Raw genomic sequence first — 15,853 nt, 5'->3', positions numbered from 1 at the left:
TTTGAATGTTTATTTTTCTCCTAAATTAAACGTGTGCTGGAATCTTTAAACTTTTGAGGTTGGAGAAGATCTGGCGATGTAATGTATGAGAGCTTTCCTTTGTTGAAATGTAAAGCTGAACATAAGCTCTTGTGTGTAAGCTAAATAGTTTGACTTGTTGATATATCAATATTCACTGTTTAAAACTTTGCTTTTCTCCAAATTATGCAAAAGTTTATAAAAGTGCTTATTCAAGAGGCTGTCACACAGAGCGTGTCTGGATCAGACCTTCCATGTAGAAGATGTGACATAATTACTCCACAGTCTGAAAATCCCACTGCTGATGTGCCAAAGCCTCTCCCCAGGTTCCCCGTAGCAGAAATGGACATAAAGAACAGAAACGTTGTTTTTCCTAAAACAAGATCTGGTCAAAGCTCAGGTAAGAGAAATTAGTTATTAAATATAGCATCTGTAGTATCTTGTGTTCAGAGGCTTTGTGTACTATATTGCATGTTTGGGAATTTTAATGCCTTGACTTTAGTTTTGTTCTCTTGGTCTAGTAAGTGTGAATGACCAGTTACCCACTTCTGCCTTTAGGTTGAAATGCTCTTCGGGTTTTTTTGGATTGTGGTTTGGTTTTTTGGGGGTTTTGGGGTTTTTGGGGTTTTTTTTGTTGCTGTTGGGGTTTTTTTGTGTTTTGTTTTGGGGGATTTTGTTTGGTTTTTTTGTTGCTGCTGTTTGTTTTTGTTGTTGTTTTGTTTTTTGGGGTGAGTGTTTTGTGTTGGTTTTTTTCCCCCCCTAGTTCTCCTTATTCAGTATAGTCACACCTTTTTTCCACAGTTAGGTTTGCATGCAGACAAATCAGTTGCCACTATGATGAATGCAGCTACCCTGTGCCTGGGAAAAGAGAGAGTTAGAAGGTTACTGTGTGTACTTGAAACTCTTCTGGCTCAAGGCACCTTTGCAGTAGACCTGTTCTCATCTGCATTTATGCCCATAAGAGATGAGACCAATCTGTCTGTGTTTAGCAGGGAGATAAATGCTCTTCCTAAAGACAGTAGGAGTGTCAGCTGTAAGGCTGGCTGTCCTTGTCTTGGTACATAGTGATTGAGGAGGACAGGTAGATAATGAGTGAAATGCTTGGACTGTATTTTTAGTTCCAGTAATGCTTAAAATTATCAAAGTAACTTTATAGACCTCTCATTCTGTTATCTAGCTACCAGAGTTTTTGTAGTTCTTACTTTTTTAGGTAATGAAGGTTTTTTTAATGATCCATTGTCACTAATTTTTTCCAGCAGACTTTAGGACTTTCAAGATTTAATTTATCAATTATATCTGGGGGTTTTTTTGCTAAAATTATGAAAGGATTGTAATATAATACTTTGGTGTTTATATATTTCCTGTATAATTTATGTCTGCAACTGAACTTTTTGAAGTGCTGTTCTAGACTGAGATGATCTTGTCCTATTGATTCCTGCTAAGAGACATATATTTATATGCATGCTGAGTAACAAAACACATTATTTGATACAAGGTTATCTGGTCCCAGACTGGAAATACTGTGTTTTGTCTCTGAATGATCAAATAATATCTTGGGAGGGAGTTGGATATCTTTTTGGGGATTTTTTGGTGGAGTCTAAATTTCTTGTATATGAGCTTTTACAAATGTTATGACAATGTACTTTGTTTAGGTCTGCCCTTGAGATTTGTTGTAATGAAAACTGTTTCCACTAAACTTGTGTTCATTTAGAAACACAGTTTCTGCTTAACTCTTTACAAAACCAGGGATACTTGAACAAAGATGTTTAGTATACTGGTCTGATATTTCTCTTTTAGAGAATTACCTGGAAATGGAGAATAAGGGGAATGAAACTCTGAAGTGGAAATTGTCATCTTTTGCACCACCCTATATTAAAGTGAGTGAATGCTTACATTGGGAGTTTTATGCAAATCCCTGGGTTTTATTTTAACTTTTCCTGCTGTGCTCTCTCTCCCTGCTGCCTCTCAAGGAAGGCTGTATATTTGAGCATGACCTCAGTTACAAAGGTTTTTTTCCTCTGTCCATATTAGGGAAATGTTTTGCTCCTTTTTTTCATCCCTAATGTGCTCCCTGACTATGAATCAATCAGTGCTCTGTGGTACAGTTTCTGTTTCACTTACTGATTTACAGAGTTTGCTTGTGCTCATACAGTGTCATCATCCAGATTGCATTAAGTGATCAAGCATAAATGAAAGATAAGTGTCTCTTTTTGGCTGCAGAATGCCAGACTTGTCTTGTGCCAGGCTTGTGCTGCTGAAACTGCACTGTACGTGGTATCTCTGTAGAAATTTGAGTTAGGTGAAGGTTATTTTAATTACAGTGCTGTTGCCTGTGCCTCGCTGTTGGTATTTGTAAATGCTTCCCTATTTTTTGATAGTCTGAAATGCTATGATGATTTTTGATTTTATGCTAGAATTATTGTTATGCTCTGTTGCTATGAAATGATGAAAAAGGGTTATATAGCACCTTTCCCTACCAGTACCCATGGGACTGAGTATGTCATGTTCTAGCCAGTGCACCACTTCTGAACTGTAAGTCAGTAGTAGTGGTGACTGGATTTAGTAATTTCAGTCTTTATTAATTTGCTTTTATGGAGTTAGTTTCAATTCTTTACTTAAAAGTACCTTAATTGGGTGTATTTTCCTCAGTCTTATGCAAGGGGGGCTGTGTGTGGGTGTATTGTGTGGTTTCAGGCTATTTTTTTCCTTTCCCTTCGAATCTGACTCATAAATTGATTTGCAGGGTGTGGATGGAAGTGGCACTGTTTATAGGGTTCCTTACTCTGCTTTCGGATTTTCACGTGTTTCTGGTACTCTCGAAGGTCATGGACAAGAGAAGGTAAACATTTATAAATATTTCAGGCATATTAGTGTATCTTAATTGCAAAATAAGATCTTAAATGAGAAATAAATTTTATTTGATAATGATAAAATGTTGGCCTTCCAGTATTCTGGAGTGTGTCAGATATTCTGTATCAGCTTAATTCAGCAGAGTTGATTCTAAGAATTCATGCAATCAAAGTAGTTTGATTTCCATGTGGTGGTGTGTTTTTGTTACTGTTTGGGGGTTTTTAACAACAAATTATTTTAGAAGAGAAAATTATTTGAAATGTTTTTAAAATTCCAGAAGAAAATGGCAAATAATCCTGGATTCTTAAAAAACCTGGTGTAAGCACCTGATTCCCTTCCTTGAAGCATTCTTGCTGTACTTGTTCAGGAACAGCTGTCTCCTAAAGTTGGTTTCCTTTGACTTGCAATTTTATCTCCTGCCAGTAGAGGGTTTCATAACCACAATTATAAAGCACATCCAAGGATGGACTGAATGGGTTTGTAAGGGTCTTTCCTCCTTCATCTTCTCTCAGAATGCTACTTCAGTTTTATCTTTCCATCTTCATTAACACCTATATTTTCATTGTTATGGATAACTATGACATTATTTCCATAGAGATGCAATTTCTATTGACAATAATAAATATATATAATAGAAATATATAAATAAATAAATAATCTGTTTACAAGAATAAAAAACTATTCCTCTCCAGTTTCATAGTAGTTTCCTAATATTGCAAGTCATTATTTGAATTGAAACAATTGTATTTGCTTTAGCAATCCTAGTTCAGGCCTATTTGAATAATATTTACATCATTGGCATGCCAGGCTGTGGGCTGGAGCTGATAAGGTATAGTGCTATCATGACTGGCTGGTTTTTTGCAGTGGATATTATGATTGGCTAATTAGATATAGTTGTAGTGGTCTATTCTAATCAGCTGCTCTCTTTCTCATCTTCCCTTAACCTCAGTTCTGAAGTTTATTCTTGAATTAACCTGGTCCAGCACTATATGGAGACAAGCCTTTGTTACATAGGTGACCTTTAAGGACGATTAAATTCATAGGTTGCAAGTTGGTTTAAATTTTAGGCTTTCTAATAATTGTAGTTCAGTGCACTTACAGATTTGGAGCTGGAGGAGTTGAGTTGTTCACAACTTAGTTGCCGGACAAAGTAAGTTTTTTCAGGTGCACATATTTCCCTTCCTGGTCCCCTTTCTCTCCATTTTACAGAAGTAGTTGTGCCAGCACTTGCTGGCTTTGCTTAAAGCAGATTATCTGAACTCAAGTTTTGTTCAAAATTGCTTGCACAACATGTTTCATCCATTTTTTTTCCACTTGCTGGCAGAGGAGGACTAGCTAGTTGTATAGTTTTCTGCAAGATCACCTGAGTGTGCCATGTGTGTTCTGTAGTGTAAATTTTGTGCTGGCTGAACCATAACTTTGTACAGGTAAAATTGTGAAGATGAGAAGATTCTGAAGATTATTAGTGTTCTGCAAAATGTTCCTTTTTTTTTTTATTTTATGCAGGTCGCTGTAATTTTTTCACCTAGAGACAAAGGAGATTACTCCCAGTTCTGGGACCTTGAGTATTGCTCAGTTGGAAATCCAAGTAGGAAACACAAATTAAAATTCCAGCTTTCTGGAAATGTGAGTATATAAAAGCTATAAACACTGTTAGAGCACAAATTTTTGATAATGTCTTGATTTTACTACACACTACTCTTTCATATATACATTGGTATATTCTGGAAAAAACCTCAACTCTGCTAGTATTTTTGCTGGGTTAAATTGTATTTTTTTTCCTTATGTTCCTCTTCCTTATGTGATAATGCATTATCTTTTGCCATTTATGATATAAAACTTCATTTAGATCAAAGAGAGTAGAGACAAATTTACATTCTAAGGGAATTGTTTCTGTAGAAAAAGATATTTCTATCACTTTTGATTGGTTTTTTGCTTGTTGGTTTTATTTTTATAAATGAGTAGTGAAGTAACTGACCTTTGCTATAATACATAACTCAATGCAGTTTTGGAATATTCAAATATGCATCTTGGTGATGGGTATTTGTGTCTCTAATAAAACCTGCTTCAGTATTTTATCAGAGTAACAATGTAGGTTGGGATGACAGTGAAATTTATACGTAGGAGCAGTTGGCTTTGAGCTCCCCTTTGCTCCCCTGTTGTTCCTCAGCTCAAACTTTATGGTAAGGCTTGGAAGAAGTGGGTTGGGAGTTGGAACTGGTTTTCTGTGCTCTCTCTCCTTACCTTGCTTTTTATCCCATCAATACAAGAGGAATCTACATAGGACAGAGGATTTATTACCATAAGGAAAAATTAATTACAATGATTAGTTAAATAAACTGAATGTGAAGAGCTTTGTACAGTCAGTATGGCATGATTGCTATATATGCTTTGCTGTCCTCTTTAGAAGGTTTGACTTCATTTTTCTAAGAAGTCCACTGAAAGATTTGGGATCTTTCTTTGGAGTAGTAACCATGCTTCAGTAGCAAGAACCTTACTTATCCTTCTTGATGAGGTACCTTACATTAGTTTTGTAGATTCCTTGTTCTTTCCAAATTAATTGTGTTGAAAGAGTAATTGTAATAAGGTTTAATATTAAACAACTTCTGATTTTTTTTTTCTGTATAGTGTTTGATTTTAGGGTTTTTTATTAAGCTTTTATCAAATTCTTTGGTCATAATTTTTCTGAAAATAAGGAAAGCATCTAAGTTATTTGTCTTTTTAAAGCTGTTTGAAATATGGAGAAGATTAATTCTTTAACAGAACTCTAGAGTTTTAAAGAAGTGTCTTCTTAAAACATGACTAGTTGTCAGAGTTGTGTAAATCTTTGAGGAGCATGACTTGATAGTAATGTTTTTGAACTACTGTGTCAGATTTGTTGATTTTTTTTTTTACGAGCTGTTAACAATTAGATCTTGATAGTATCTCTGCACATGGGAAAAAAATTGTAGAAAATACTTGAGATGCCTGTCACGATCATTTTCAGAAAGATTTGAAAAGGAAGTAGTGTATTGAAAAGGAAGTAGTGTATTTATCAGCTAGGTAGGGAACCATGCATCTGTTCAGAAGAGGGATCAACACAGAACATTTAAAGTGTTGCAGCTTTTAGTTGAGAAGGCAAGACAAGTGAATCATAATCTGTTATCTTCTCGGGATCAAGAGTTTAGGCAGTGTTACTAAAACTTTGAAAAGGAATCTGGTGGCTTTGCTGAGGCAGGGGGCTACAGCTGTGGTTAATGTGACTTTTGATGGAATGAAGTAGGAAGAGTGACTGACTGTCATTCAGAGTGACTGAGTGATGTTATTTATAGCACCACATCAGAAAAAATGAAAAATTTCAAAGAGCTCAGGAAAGGACTAAAAGAACATTAAGTTAGGAAAATCAGTGGCACATACCCCTCTAACATTTTTCCTAACAAATTAATTGACTATAATTTTGATTATGCTCTACATGTGTGTGCAGTCCTCATCACTGGGAACTGTAGTCAAGAGTTCAGATCACCATGTCTCCAAAACCAGTCCGAGAGACAGAGGAAGGAGGGATTCTCTGTGTGCTCTGCACCCCCAGCCTCTCAGTGCTGGTCATTCAAACTTAGGTTTTGTTTTTTTTCCTGAGGAACATTTTTTCCTGCTACTGGGGTCTCTTTGAAGATCATTGAGCTGAAAATGAGTATTGTGCACAGGAGTCTTGGACTGGTATTTGGATCTAACTATCAGTCCCTTCTGGGTGAACTAGCAAGCACCTGCCACAAGGCTGAGACAGCATCAAAGTCCTGACTGTTGCTTTAGTATGTAGAAAGTTGAGGACTTTATAAAGAACCCCTGCTATTTTTTGAAGATACTACAAATGCTGAATGCATGCCATTTTTAAATTTACATGGTTTATGTACTTTAAAAAGTTAAGTAGCATACATAAGTAACATTAAATATGTTTGAAAGTATCAGCAGCACAAAGCTTCATCATCTTTGTGCATCTCAAAAGTGAGAGGAGAGAAAATCTTTTTAAACTCTGTGAGTAAAATAATTCAAATTTTCAAGCTATACAAATTTCTGTGTTCCTGAGGTGTCTTTGGATCTGCAGCACTCAATTGTAACCATTTGGAGTGTTAATATACTGCTCTCAATTGAAACAGCAGAAGTCAGTACAGGCTGTGGTAAAGCAAGCAGTATTTCAAGATGCCCTTATAAAGACTGGGGTAACTTCTGACCATTTTCCATAATGTACCTTATTCTCATGCAGTCAAATTGCCTTTTGATAAATTAGAATTTGAATGATAACAGAGGCATGATGCCCATTGTTTTCCACTACACGGAAAAATAAAAGGACTTGAAACAAGACACGTGTGGAAATCCCTTCTTGTCTTTATTAGGTTCTGCTAGGGTTCTTGGGTTATTTGCAACTGAAAAATATATTCTTTAAAATAAGATTAAGATTTCTTTATGGCTGCTGCTATTTCTGACAGACTGATTAGCAGCTCTTTCAATAGAAGAAATGAATGTCTAAAAGACAAGTTTGTCATAGCAGCTCTATTGAAGATGAATCTATTTTTTTCATCTTCCCTGCGTCAGGGAATCAACTGCTTGTCTAAAACGTCAGCACCATTTCAAAAATTGACATAATGTTGTACAACCATAAGTGTAGGAGGTTCTTTTGGTTCTTTAACTTTGTTGAAGATGTTGTGACCCAAGGGGACTCCAAAGAATATCTGGCAAGATTCACTAAGCAAGACAGAATTTGAAATTGGTTATTTGTCCAATTATTCCCATTGGGTGATCTGGTTGCCTTGTGTCAGAACACCTTAAGTGGGGGTCTTGGTGATGGTAAATATTTTGGCCTAATTTCTGAATGCAGAAAATACCATATTGTGCATTATCTGCTTCTCCCTCTCTGGAGAGGCCTTTCTTTGAGAAAGATATTATTCATAGTAAAAAATTATTACCAAGCTTTTTGCTATTTTGAGAATTCAGATTGTAATGCTGACTTATGCCTTCCTTCTTTCTGAGCAGTTGTTTAGCCAAACTGGTTGTTCTTGAGGCATATGGGCATAATATCTGCAGAGGAAGTGAGGGGTTATTTGGCTTTTAGTAAAATCTTGGTTGCTTGCAGCCTTTTTGATATTCCACCTGCACTCCTAGTTTGTTGTGAAATGTCTAGTAATAAATAAGTACTTGTAAAGCACAGAAGCCTCTGACGTAGTCCTCCTAACTAATTGCTTCCATCTCAATGATCCAGACTCTCATGCTCCTGAAAGATTATTCTTTACGTAAAAAGAATATTCTTCTATAAAAAGATTATTCTTTAAATAAAAAGTTGTGGATTGGGTAAGGGGAATTACTTATATTCCTGAATACTTAAGTACTTTTGAACTTGGAGTTGAGAATCTTCTCTGGTTTTTTCAATAGAGTACTAAAGCAGAAAATGAAACACCAGTTGTGAAATCTTCTCCAAGTGCCCTCAAAAAAACTGAGCTTCCAGTTACACCAGAAAGGAAAGCTTACTCTGAAGGACAACCAAAAAGAATAAGGTATGTATGGACAAAACCTGACAAGAGTGTGTCTGCAGCTGGGTAAAAGGGTGAGGGAGTGGAACCCAACTCCACAACCAAAACCTTTTATACTACTGGGACTTCTGTGTGGTGAAACAGGCTTCACAGAGAGTCTGTGCAGTCTCTGTCCTCAAATGTTTGTGAGATTTAACTGGTCAGCTTGCTCTGACCTCACACCTGACTCTGACTGGAGCAAGAGGTTGAGCTAGAGACCATCTGAGTGTCTTCTGACCTGAATGATCCTGGGATTCTATGTTAGAGTGAGCAGCTGTGAGAAACGGACTTGCCAAAACCTCTCAGTGTCTTTGTATAGTTCAATTTCCATGCCTTTTCTTTTCAGTTGAGTTTCTAAGTTTCTAACTATGATATGCTGTGGTAAATGAACTGGTCTTGGCAGTAGAATTTTGTGTATGCTTTTTGTATATTTGCCATGTGGACACCCCAATTCACTATGAAGTCAATTCTGAGAAAACCACAGTACTGCATATCTTAACTTTGATGGTCAGTCTTAAGTTAATTGTCAGTTCTTTTACAATGGGATGATGTGAATATGGCAGAAGAGTAAAGTGTTTGCTCAAACCTTCAATCTTTGGTAAGACTCTAGGTCTCTGATAAAGCATATGGGGGAAAAACTCAGACTGCAAAAGTTCATATAAGTAAATTCCTGTATATTTATGCCACAGTGATGCTTTACTTATTCTGTCTGGCTAAAATATCTTGCCTATAAAACTTAAGGTGAGAGAGTTGATGTTTTCTGGACCTTTCCATCTTTCCTGATTTATTCTCAGAAAATACTCCTGTTACTTCAAGTATGCAATCAATATGCACTGATCATACAGGTCAGAAATGTTAATGTCTTAAATCCCTTTTTCAAATCAGACAAAAAGAGGTCGTTCAAGGGGTATATGCACCAGAAGATGTCTACGTTTTTCCTCTAACCAGAGTTGGGGAAACATGCACATTAAAGGTCCACTTGCGGAATAACTCCCGTGTAACCCATGTGGTAAGTCTGACAGACTTCATCTTAAATACATACTTGTAAATCCTTTCAGTTGCTCAACTGCACTGTTTTTTTTCTTTTTTACTCTTGACAAAGATTGCAATAGTACATGTCTTAGTTTGCTAGTTCCAAAAATCAATATTTGAAAAATTTTGATGTGTATTTTTTCTGTTTTGTCTGATTGAATAACTGAGTGTATTTGTAATATATTAATAGGATAGTTTGGTAGAACATAGTTTGCATAGGTTTGTTATTATTCTGATTTACTGATTTTAGTTTTTAAAATTCATTCAAAAAATAAGTTTTTTTCTTTACTGTTCACAAATGTGGGCATTCTGTATTTTTAAACCCTGGGTCTATGTAAGACTGTATTTGTAAGTGACCTGATTTATCTTACACGTGTCATAAATTGAATATGATGGACTTAAATATAGTGCACTTCTAAGCATTTTGTATTAAATTACAGCTGAAATTTGTAAAACCCAGGGAGCCTTTCTACATCAAGCACTTGAAATACTGTCTGAGGTGAGTAATGCATATGCTAACATTTTCTCCTAACAAAAAAAATTAACCAAATAATTCAGTAAGATAAATGTTTTCTATATATGTACAGTGCTAAAATGTACATATAAATATTCTGGATGCTTTTGTGTATGGTCACTGGTTTTGGGTTGGGTGAGGCTTTTTTGGTTGGGTGGTTTTTGTGGTTTGGTTTTTTTTCTTTTTTTTCTTTTTGGTTAAACTGTACTCTCTAATCTCTGTTTGAAACAGAATGAGCCCACACAGTTATTTCTGCATCTGCCAATTGCTTCCCTGCAAATTGTTTCTAACAGTGCTGCTGCTTTTAATGTTAAGCCTAATGCTTCATGTAACCATTTGGCATGCTGTGCACAATCAAGTCATTCCTTCCATTTATACTTTCTGCACAACAGACCAAGCAAATTGCCTTCATCATGCTTCTAATTTGACAAACCTGCAGAGCTGCATCAAAGATTCTCTGCAAGCACAAGGTTTCAGCAGCCACTGGAAGTGTCTGGTCATACCAACTAGTTCAGCATTTCACCTGCATAAAAGAAATTTTTGAGTTAGTGATAGCAATCCCTGAAAATAAACCCAGTCATCTGTGGAGTTCATTACAACAAGTATGTGACAGTAGTATTAGTCATCTCTTCAAGAAGTACAGCATCTCACATGCTCATCTGCAACAGTGGGGTTGTCAGGAAGCAGAAATGCTTCCTGAAATTATTGTTTCATTAGAAGTGGTACAGCATACATTCTCAGTGTTTAAACAGGTTCCCATTTTAAACACAGGAAAGCTAAGGCTATAGAGAGCAGAAATTGTGAGCAAATCACAAAGGGAGTTAGATATTCTGCCTCCTAATCTGCTCCACATTTATCACAGAGACAGGCTGTGCTGGCGTTAGCCAGAGGTATTCAAGGTATTCTTAAGGCCGCTTTTCAGTGCCAAGTGTTGTAACTCCTCTTAGGCTTGTGTTAGTGCTTCAATTTAAATCTCATCTTTTTATTAAATATTTCATATGAGATGGCACAGAAGGGGTTTTTTGGGGGTAGTGACCAGGATAACATCTATTCAAATAAAGATAACTGTCTAGATCTGTCTGAGGCTGTACAGCAGCAAAGGACAGAATGACTTGATTTAGTCATCCTAGACAAAAAATAGTAACTTCACTAGAAGACACTTGGATATTTCGACAACATTTTTGAGGAATGCTGTAAAAACTATTTGGTATATTTGTTTTCTGCATGAGATTATGAACTACTACTACTACTGCATTTATCTAAAGTAGACATAACAAGTTTAAAAGTCAGTTTACTTTTCTTTTTCCTAGTAACTTTGGCAGTTTTTTCTTTGGTTGCAAATAGCAGCTTTTCCTATCTTTTAAAAAATAATTTCTCTGAAGTCAACATAGTGCTCTCCAATTTATGAGCATAAAGCACAGAAGATTTGCTTGACTTGGATAGATGTTTTTTTAAAAAGTGTTAAAAGCATTTTAAATGGGTTTTATTCAAGAATAGCATCAAGAACGATATCAATAAAACACTGGTAACTGTTTCCTTCTAAACTTGGGCATCTTAGGAAGTAATGCTCAGAAGTAATTGGATGAGAAGATTCTTTGCAGGAACTTGGAATATTAGTCTGTAAATAAGAGTGTAAGAGTAGAAAGTACCATCTCCCATTATGTTTTTTGCCAAAAAAGTATAATGTACTATAAACATGCTCTATTGCATGCTCTTAATTTTGAGGGCCAAATTTAAAAGTAATCCTGTGTAATCAAGTTTTAAATCTAGATAAAGAAAATGAAAGTTTGTATCTAATATCAAGAGTCTTGTCCTTCAGAATTCAGTGTAGTAGTTTTGCCAGTCCTTCAATTGGCTATGCCACCCCCAAGTATCAGTACATAGCCCTGCTGTGGAATTCTGTCTGCAATTTACACCCAAAAGAGTTCTGTTTGTTGACAGACTAGAATTTCATTTTTACTGCAGGGAGAATACTTTTAACAATTGAATCTTAAGTGAATCAAACATATGAATTAAGCATTAAAAAAATGGCAAATGACTGTTTCTGGAAGGACTACCAGGTTGCTATGCCTACTTAAAGCTTGAAAACAAAAGCGTTCCAATTGTTTTGCTTTCAGAAGCCATCTGATTACAGGGTAGTATATGTTTCAGATACTACTAAAAGGTAAAGCTGTTTGTTGAGTTGTTCCCTTCACCCTTCTGGGTGTCAGTGGTCACTGTTCATTGATGAACCATCTGGTTACTATGGCTTAAACTGGGCTAACTGCCCATACTCTTCTTTTTCAACTTACTGCAGTGTTGTGTTTTGAGGATTAGAGGATTAGTTTGTCTGTGAAGCAGACTTCAGAGATGCCTGGCTTTTCAGAAATACCACTTGAAACTGGTTCAACAACCTGTAAAGGCCATACACTATTCAGAGACTAAGTGAATTGCAGGCATAGTGGAAAGTTTGAAATAAAAGGGGTTTTTAAGACAAAAATAGTCAACTGCAGCAGAATTCTACTTGTCCTGAAATGATAGCTTTTTATTACTGTACTTGAGAAAAATCTTCCAGGTTGCTTAATTTCTGACAACATTTATGTTATGGGGTAGCCCAGAAAGCTATTACATCTGGAGTCTGAACTTTTCAGTCTTGTAGCTGAGACAATGAAAATAACTTCTTTCCCTTTGTGTTAGGAAGCAAGTGTGATGAGTCTTACCTCAATTGTGAGCATTGACTGACTGCTACAAAACTGGCTACGGAATGTATCATAATGTATCTACATAATGTAGTCTGCTTTTAGGGAAGAACAATAAGGTGTTTAGCACCTGCCCAATGGACACCTGCATTTAGAGATCAAGAGGAATTTAATATGGCTGTCATTTGCTGAGAAACTGCTCTGCCTCAGTATCATTGAGGTCATATGGTACATATTCTGGAAATTAAAATGTGCCAGCCAGATGTGGCCATCTTTTTGAAAGAGCAATACCTAACTTACTGTTAAGTTTTTGATAAAGTGTAAGTTTGAGTGTGGTAATATTGTTCTTTTTTGAGTAAGTGTTATGTAATGTATTAGGGAGCATACATATATTATTTTGGAGATGATACAGATTTCTGCATGTCTTCTGGCTTTCTGCTGAATTTACTTTTACCTCTGTAAATTCTCAGGTGATGTAATTATATGCAGCCTCACACTCTGTTCCTACTAAAATTTATGTTTTCTAACATAATGCATGCTACAGATTAAATAGTCATACTGATGTCCTTCGCTATAAAAAACTGATTTTTTTTTTAATGAGCTGAGTAAATCTCTTCAGCCTGTATATCATAGACTGTTAAAAACACAGACACTGCCAGATTTGTTATACAACACTTGGCAGTCGAGTATGAGCTGTGCAACTGAGTCGGTTGTATTCCTTTGGTGCACTGTTGATTGTAGTTCACTATGGTACAATTAGTACTTTATTTTTGTATTCACCTGATAAAAAAATACTGTACCATCCCAGTCTTTATTCTAAATGTGTGTACTCTCATTTGATTGACCAGGGTGTTGTTTAAAGAAAAAAAAAGTGCTGATGTGGTTACTTCAGCACAAAGGGTGATAGTAGCAAATGAGAATTGTGTGTAGAGTAGGTATTACTATGCTTTCAGATGTAGGTAGGGGAGAGAGTAGAGGGCTAAAATCACAGACTGATTATGATAGCTTGAATTAGTGTAGAGAAAAGGAGTACAAAAAGGTAGGAACGCCGTGAGAAAAAGTGGGAGAAATAAACACATCCCAGAGACTTTGGATAATACTATACACTGTTAAGGAAAGAAAATTGACGGTGTAGTAAAAGCAAACAAAACTGTCTTTTCTGTTTCTACTAAGTTAGATGCTGATTATGACACTGTGCATAATTCCTTATTTCAGTTTGTGCCTGTTAGTGCCACCTGTTTCAGTGCTGGATGTTTCTATTGGATGCCAGGGAATCCAATAGACTGCCACTCAGAATTTTCTGCTGTTGCTTTCACAGCTTATATTTTTAAGTAATTCAGTCTAGGCTTTTGACAATTAACACACACCCATTACATTTGGTAAGTTTTTATGTAAACCAAATAGAAGAGGAATTGTATAAAAACAGTGTAAAATCTCTAAAATGCTGTTTGAGGATGGACGTACTGATTTACAATAACTCAGCAAAATATTTCTTAATGTGGAGGCAATTAGAAGTAATAGAGTTGGAGTAGCTTCAAATGCATGGATTTCAGAAAAGAGTTGGAAATTTTAGTGTACTTGTGTGATGTTTGAAGTGAAGAAATGTAGTAATTTTGCTCTAAATAAAGTTTATGCACTGCCAATATTGCCAAGAGGCAGACCAAGCTTACCACGGTAAACTAGCAGCCATAAAGTATTGTATTACTTTGTATAATCAGAAGATCAAAGTCCTTCAGAAGAAAAATAGATAATCAAATCTATAAAACTGAACTTGATGATCTGGTGCACATCCAGGATACCATTTCAGTGAAAATCCAAACTAGACAAGAATTTGTCTATCGGGTAGTATTTACTTGTTTATTAACAATGATTATGCCCACAATTTTCTTTTTAGATCCTGTCATTACATTGCTGTGCCAGTCCAGTTCAAGCCAAAGGCAGAAGGAATGTTTGAAGATGTCTTCATCGTGGTAACAAGCAAATATGGCCCAATTAATATTCGGCTATATGGTAAAGCTATTGCAAAAAAATAGAACAGTTTTTAAACTGTTTGTAAGAATTTATAACAGTTAATATAATTTAAAATATTAAAAGATTTGCTACTACATTTCTATACTAATGTCCTACTTGTTTTGCCCTGTGATGCTGCTTTGATGAAAAGTCTTCTGTAAGATAAATGATGGTGCTTGTTTCACAAATCTGTTTTGATAGTAAAAACATTGAGAAATAACATTGTATGTTGTAAAGTTATCATTTTGTAATTTATGTTTCTGCACTTTTAAAGCAAATGGAAGTTTTGTATTTTTGCATTTATTAGAAATAGCTAGATACATTTTATTTTATAGCTAGATATATTTTATTTTAAACATTGTAAATTCAGAAATAAAATCTATTTGTAAACAGTTGATTCTACCTGATTTGTGTTTTAGAGGATTCTCTGCTCTAGGTAAGGGATTAAGCTGCCTCCTCTTAGACAATGCTAAATTTCTGGGGGGCTGTGAGGGAACAGGGTAGGCATTGCAGTCCAGAAACTGACCTGTTAACATCACATTTCCATGAGGTAATGCTGGGATCTGACAATCAGCCTCTACCTCTTTACACAGTTCAATGGCAGTCATAAGCAATGTTTTTAACTCTAACAGTGTGAAAACAATGTAAATTTTAACATGACCAATAGTGCCTTCATCCCTCCAGAATTATGCATCTCACCCAGTGTTCTGTCTCTGAAAGTCACACAAAGATGATGCTATTTTGAGAAGTGTTGTAAGCCTGGCTGCTTACTGGTTCAATTCCATTTCCTCAGTATCTGCCACCAGATGAACAAGGATGGGAGGTAGAATTCCATCTATGTCTTTTCTTTGCATTTATTGGCCTGTTTGTGAATTTGCCTGTTCACATTTTTTAACCCTTGTGAAACTTGGGTTAAAGAGCTGTGGAAACTTCTTTCCACAGCTCCATGTGGTAGCAAACTCTAAAACCTCACTGTCTATTCTTTTAACAATATTTAGGTTTTTTCTGTGATAAACTGGATTATTTCTGATTTAATTGAGTAGTCTCGAGTTCTTATATTGTAGGAGTCATTGAACAACAATTCCACCATCCATTGTTGCCATGTCAGAATCATAGAATAGTTTGGGTTAGAAGAGAACTGTAAAGGTCATCTTGTCCACCACCCGTGCCGTGGACAGGAACAACTTCAACTAGACCAGGTTGTTTGAGCC

The 15,853-nt window shown here is 35.8% G+C and overlaps 1 protein-coding gene across 3 annotated transcripts in view; it reads left to right on the top strand.

Moving 5' to 3' along the window:
* The window catches only part of CEP192 (centrosomal protein 192), a 56,061-nt gene extending 41,027 nt beyond the window's left edge, over positions 1 to 15,034 (top strand). For 2 of the 3 annotated variants that reach the window (XM_064432855.1, XM_064432860.1), the window contains exons 37-44: positions 214 to 418; positions 1,816 to 1,895; positions 2,762 to 2,857; positions 4,375 to 4,494; positions 8,272 to 8,393; positions 9,294 to 9,417; positions 9,881 to 9,939; positions 14,527 to 15,034. In XM_064432855.1, coding sequence (XP_064288925.1) covers positions 214 to 418; positions 1,816 to 1,895; positions 2,762 to 2,857; positions 4,375 to 4,494; positions 8,272 to 8,393; positions 9,294 to 9,417; positions 9,881 to 9,939; positions 14,527 to 14,665 — 945 coding nt within the window. In that variant the 3' untranslated portion in view covers positions 14,666 to 15,034. Of the gene's footprint in view, positions 1 to 213; positions 419 to 1,815; positions 1,896 to 2,761; positions 2,858 to 4,374; positions 4,495 to 8,271; positions 8,394 to 9,293; positions 9,418 to 9,880; positions 9,944 to 14,526 lie in introns of those variants that run through there. The other variant, XM_064432866.1, reaches the window with a different exon arrangement.
* Positions 15,035 to 15,853: the final 819 nt, after the last annotated feature.

Source organism: Passer domesticus, chromosome 1 (genome assembly GCF_036417665.1).
Source record: "Passer domesticus isolate bPasDom1 chromosome 1, bPasDom1.hap1, whole genome shotgun sequence".
Taxonomy (NCBI): Eukaryota; Metazoa; Chordata; class Aves; order Passeriformes; family Passeridae; genus Passer; species Passer domesticus.
The sequence above is the reverse complement of the archived record's forward strand: the minus strand, read 5'-3'. Positions and strand labels throughout refer to the sequence as shown.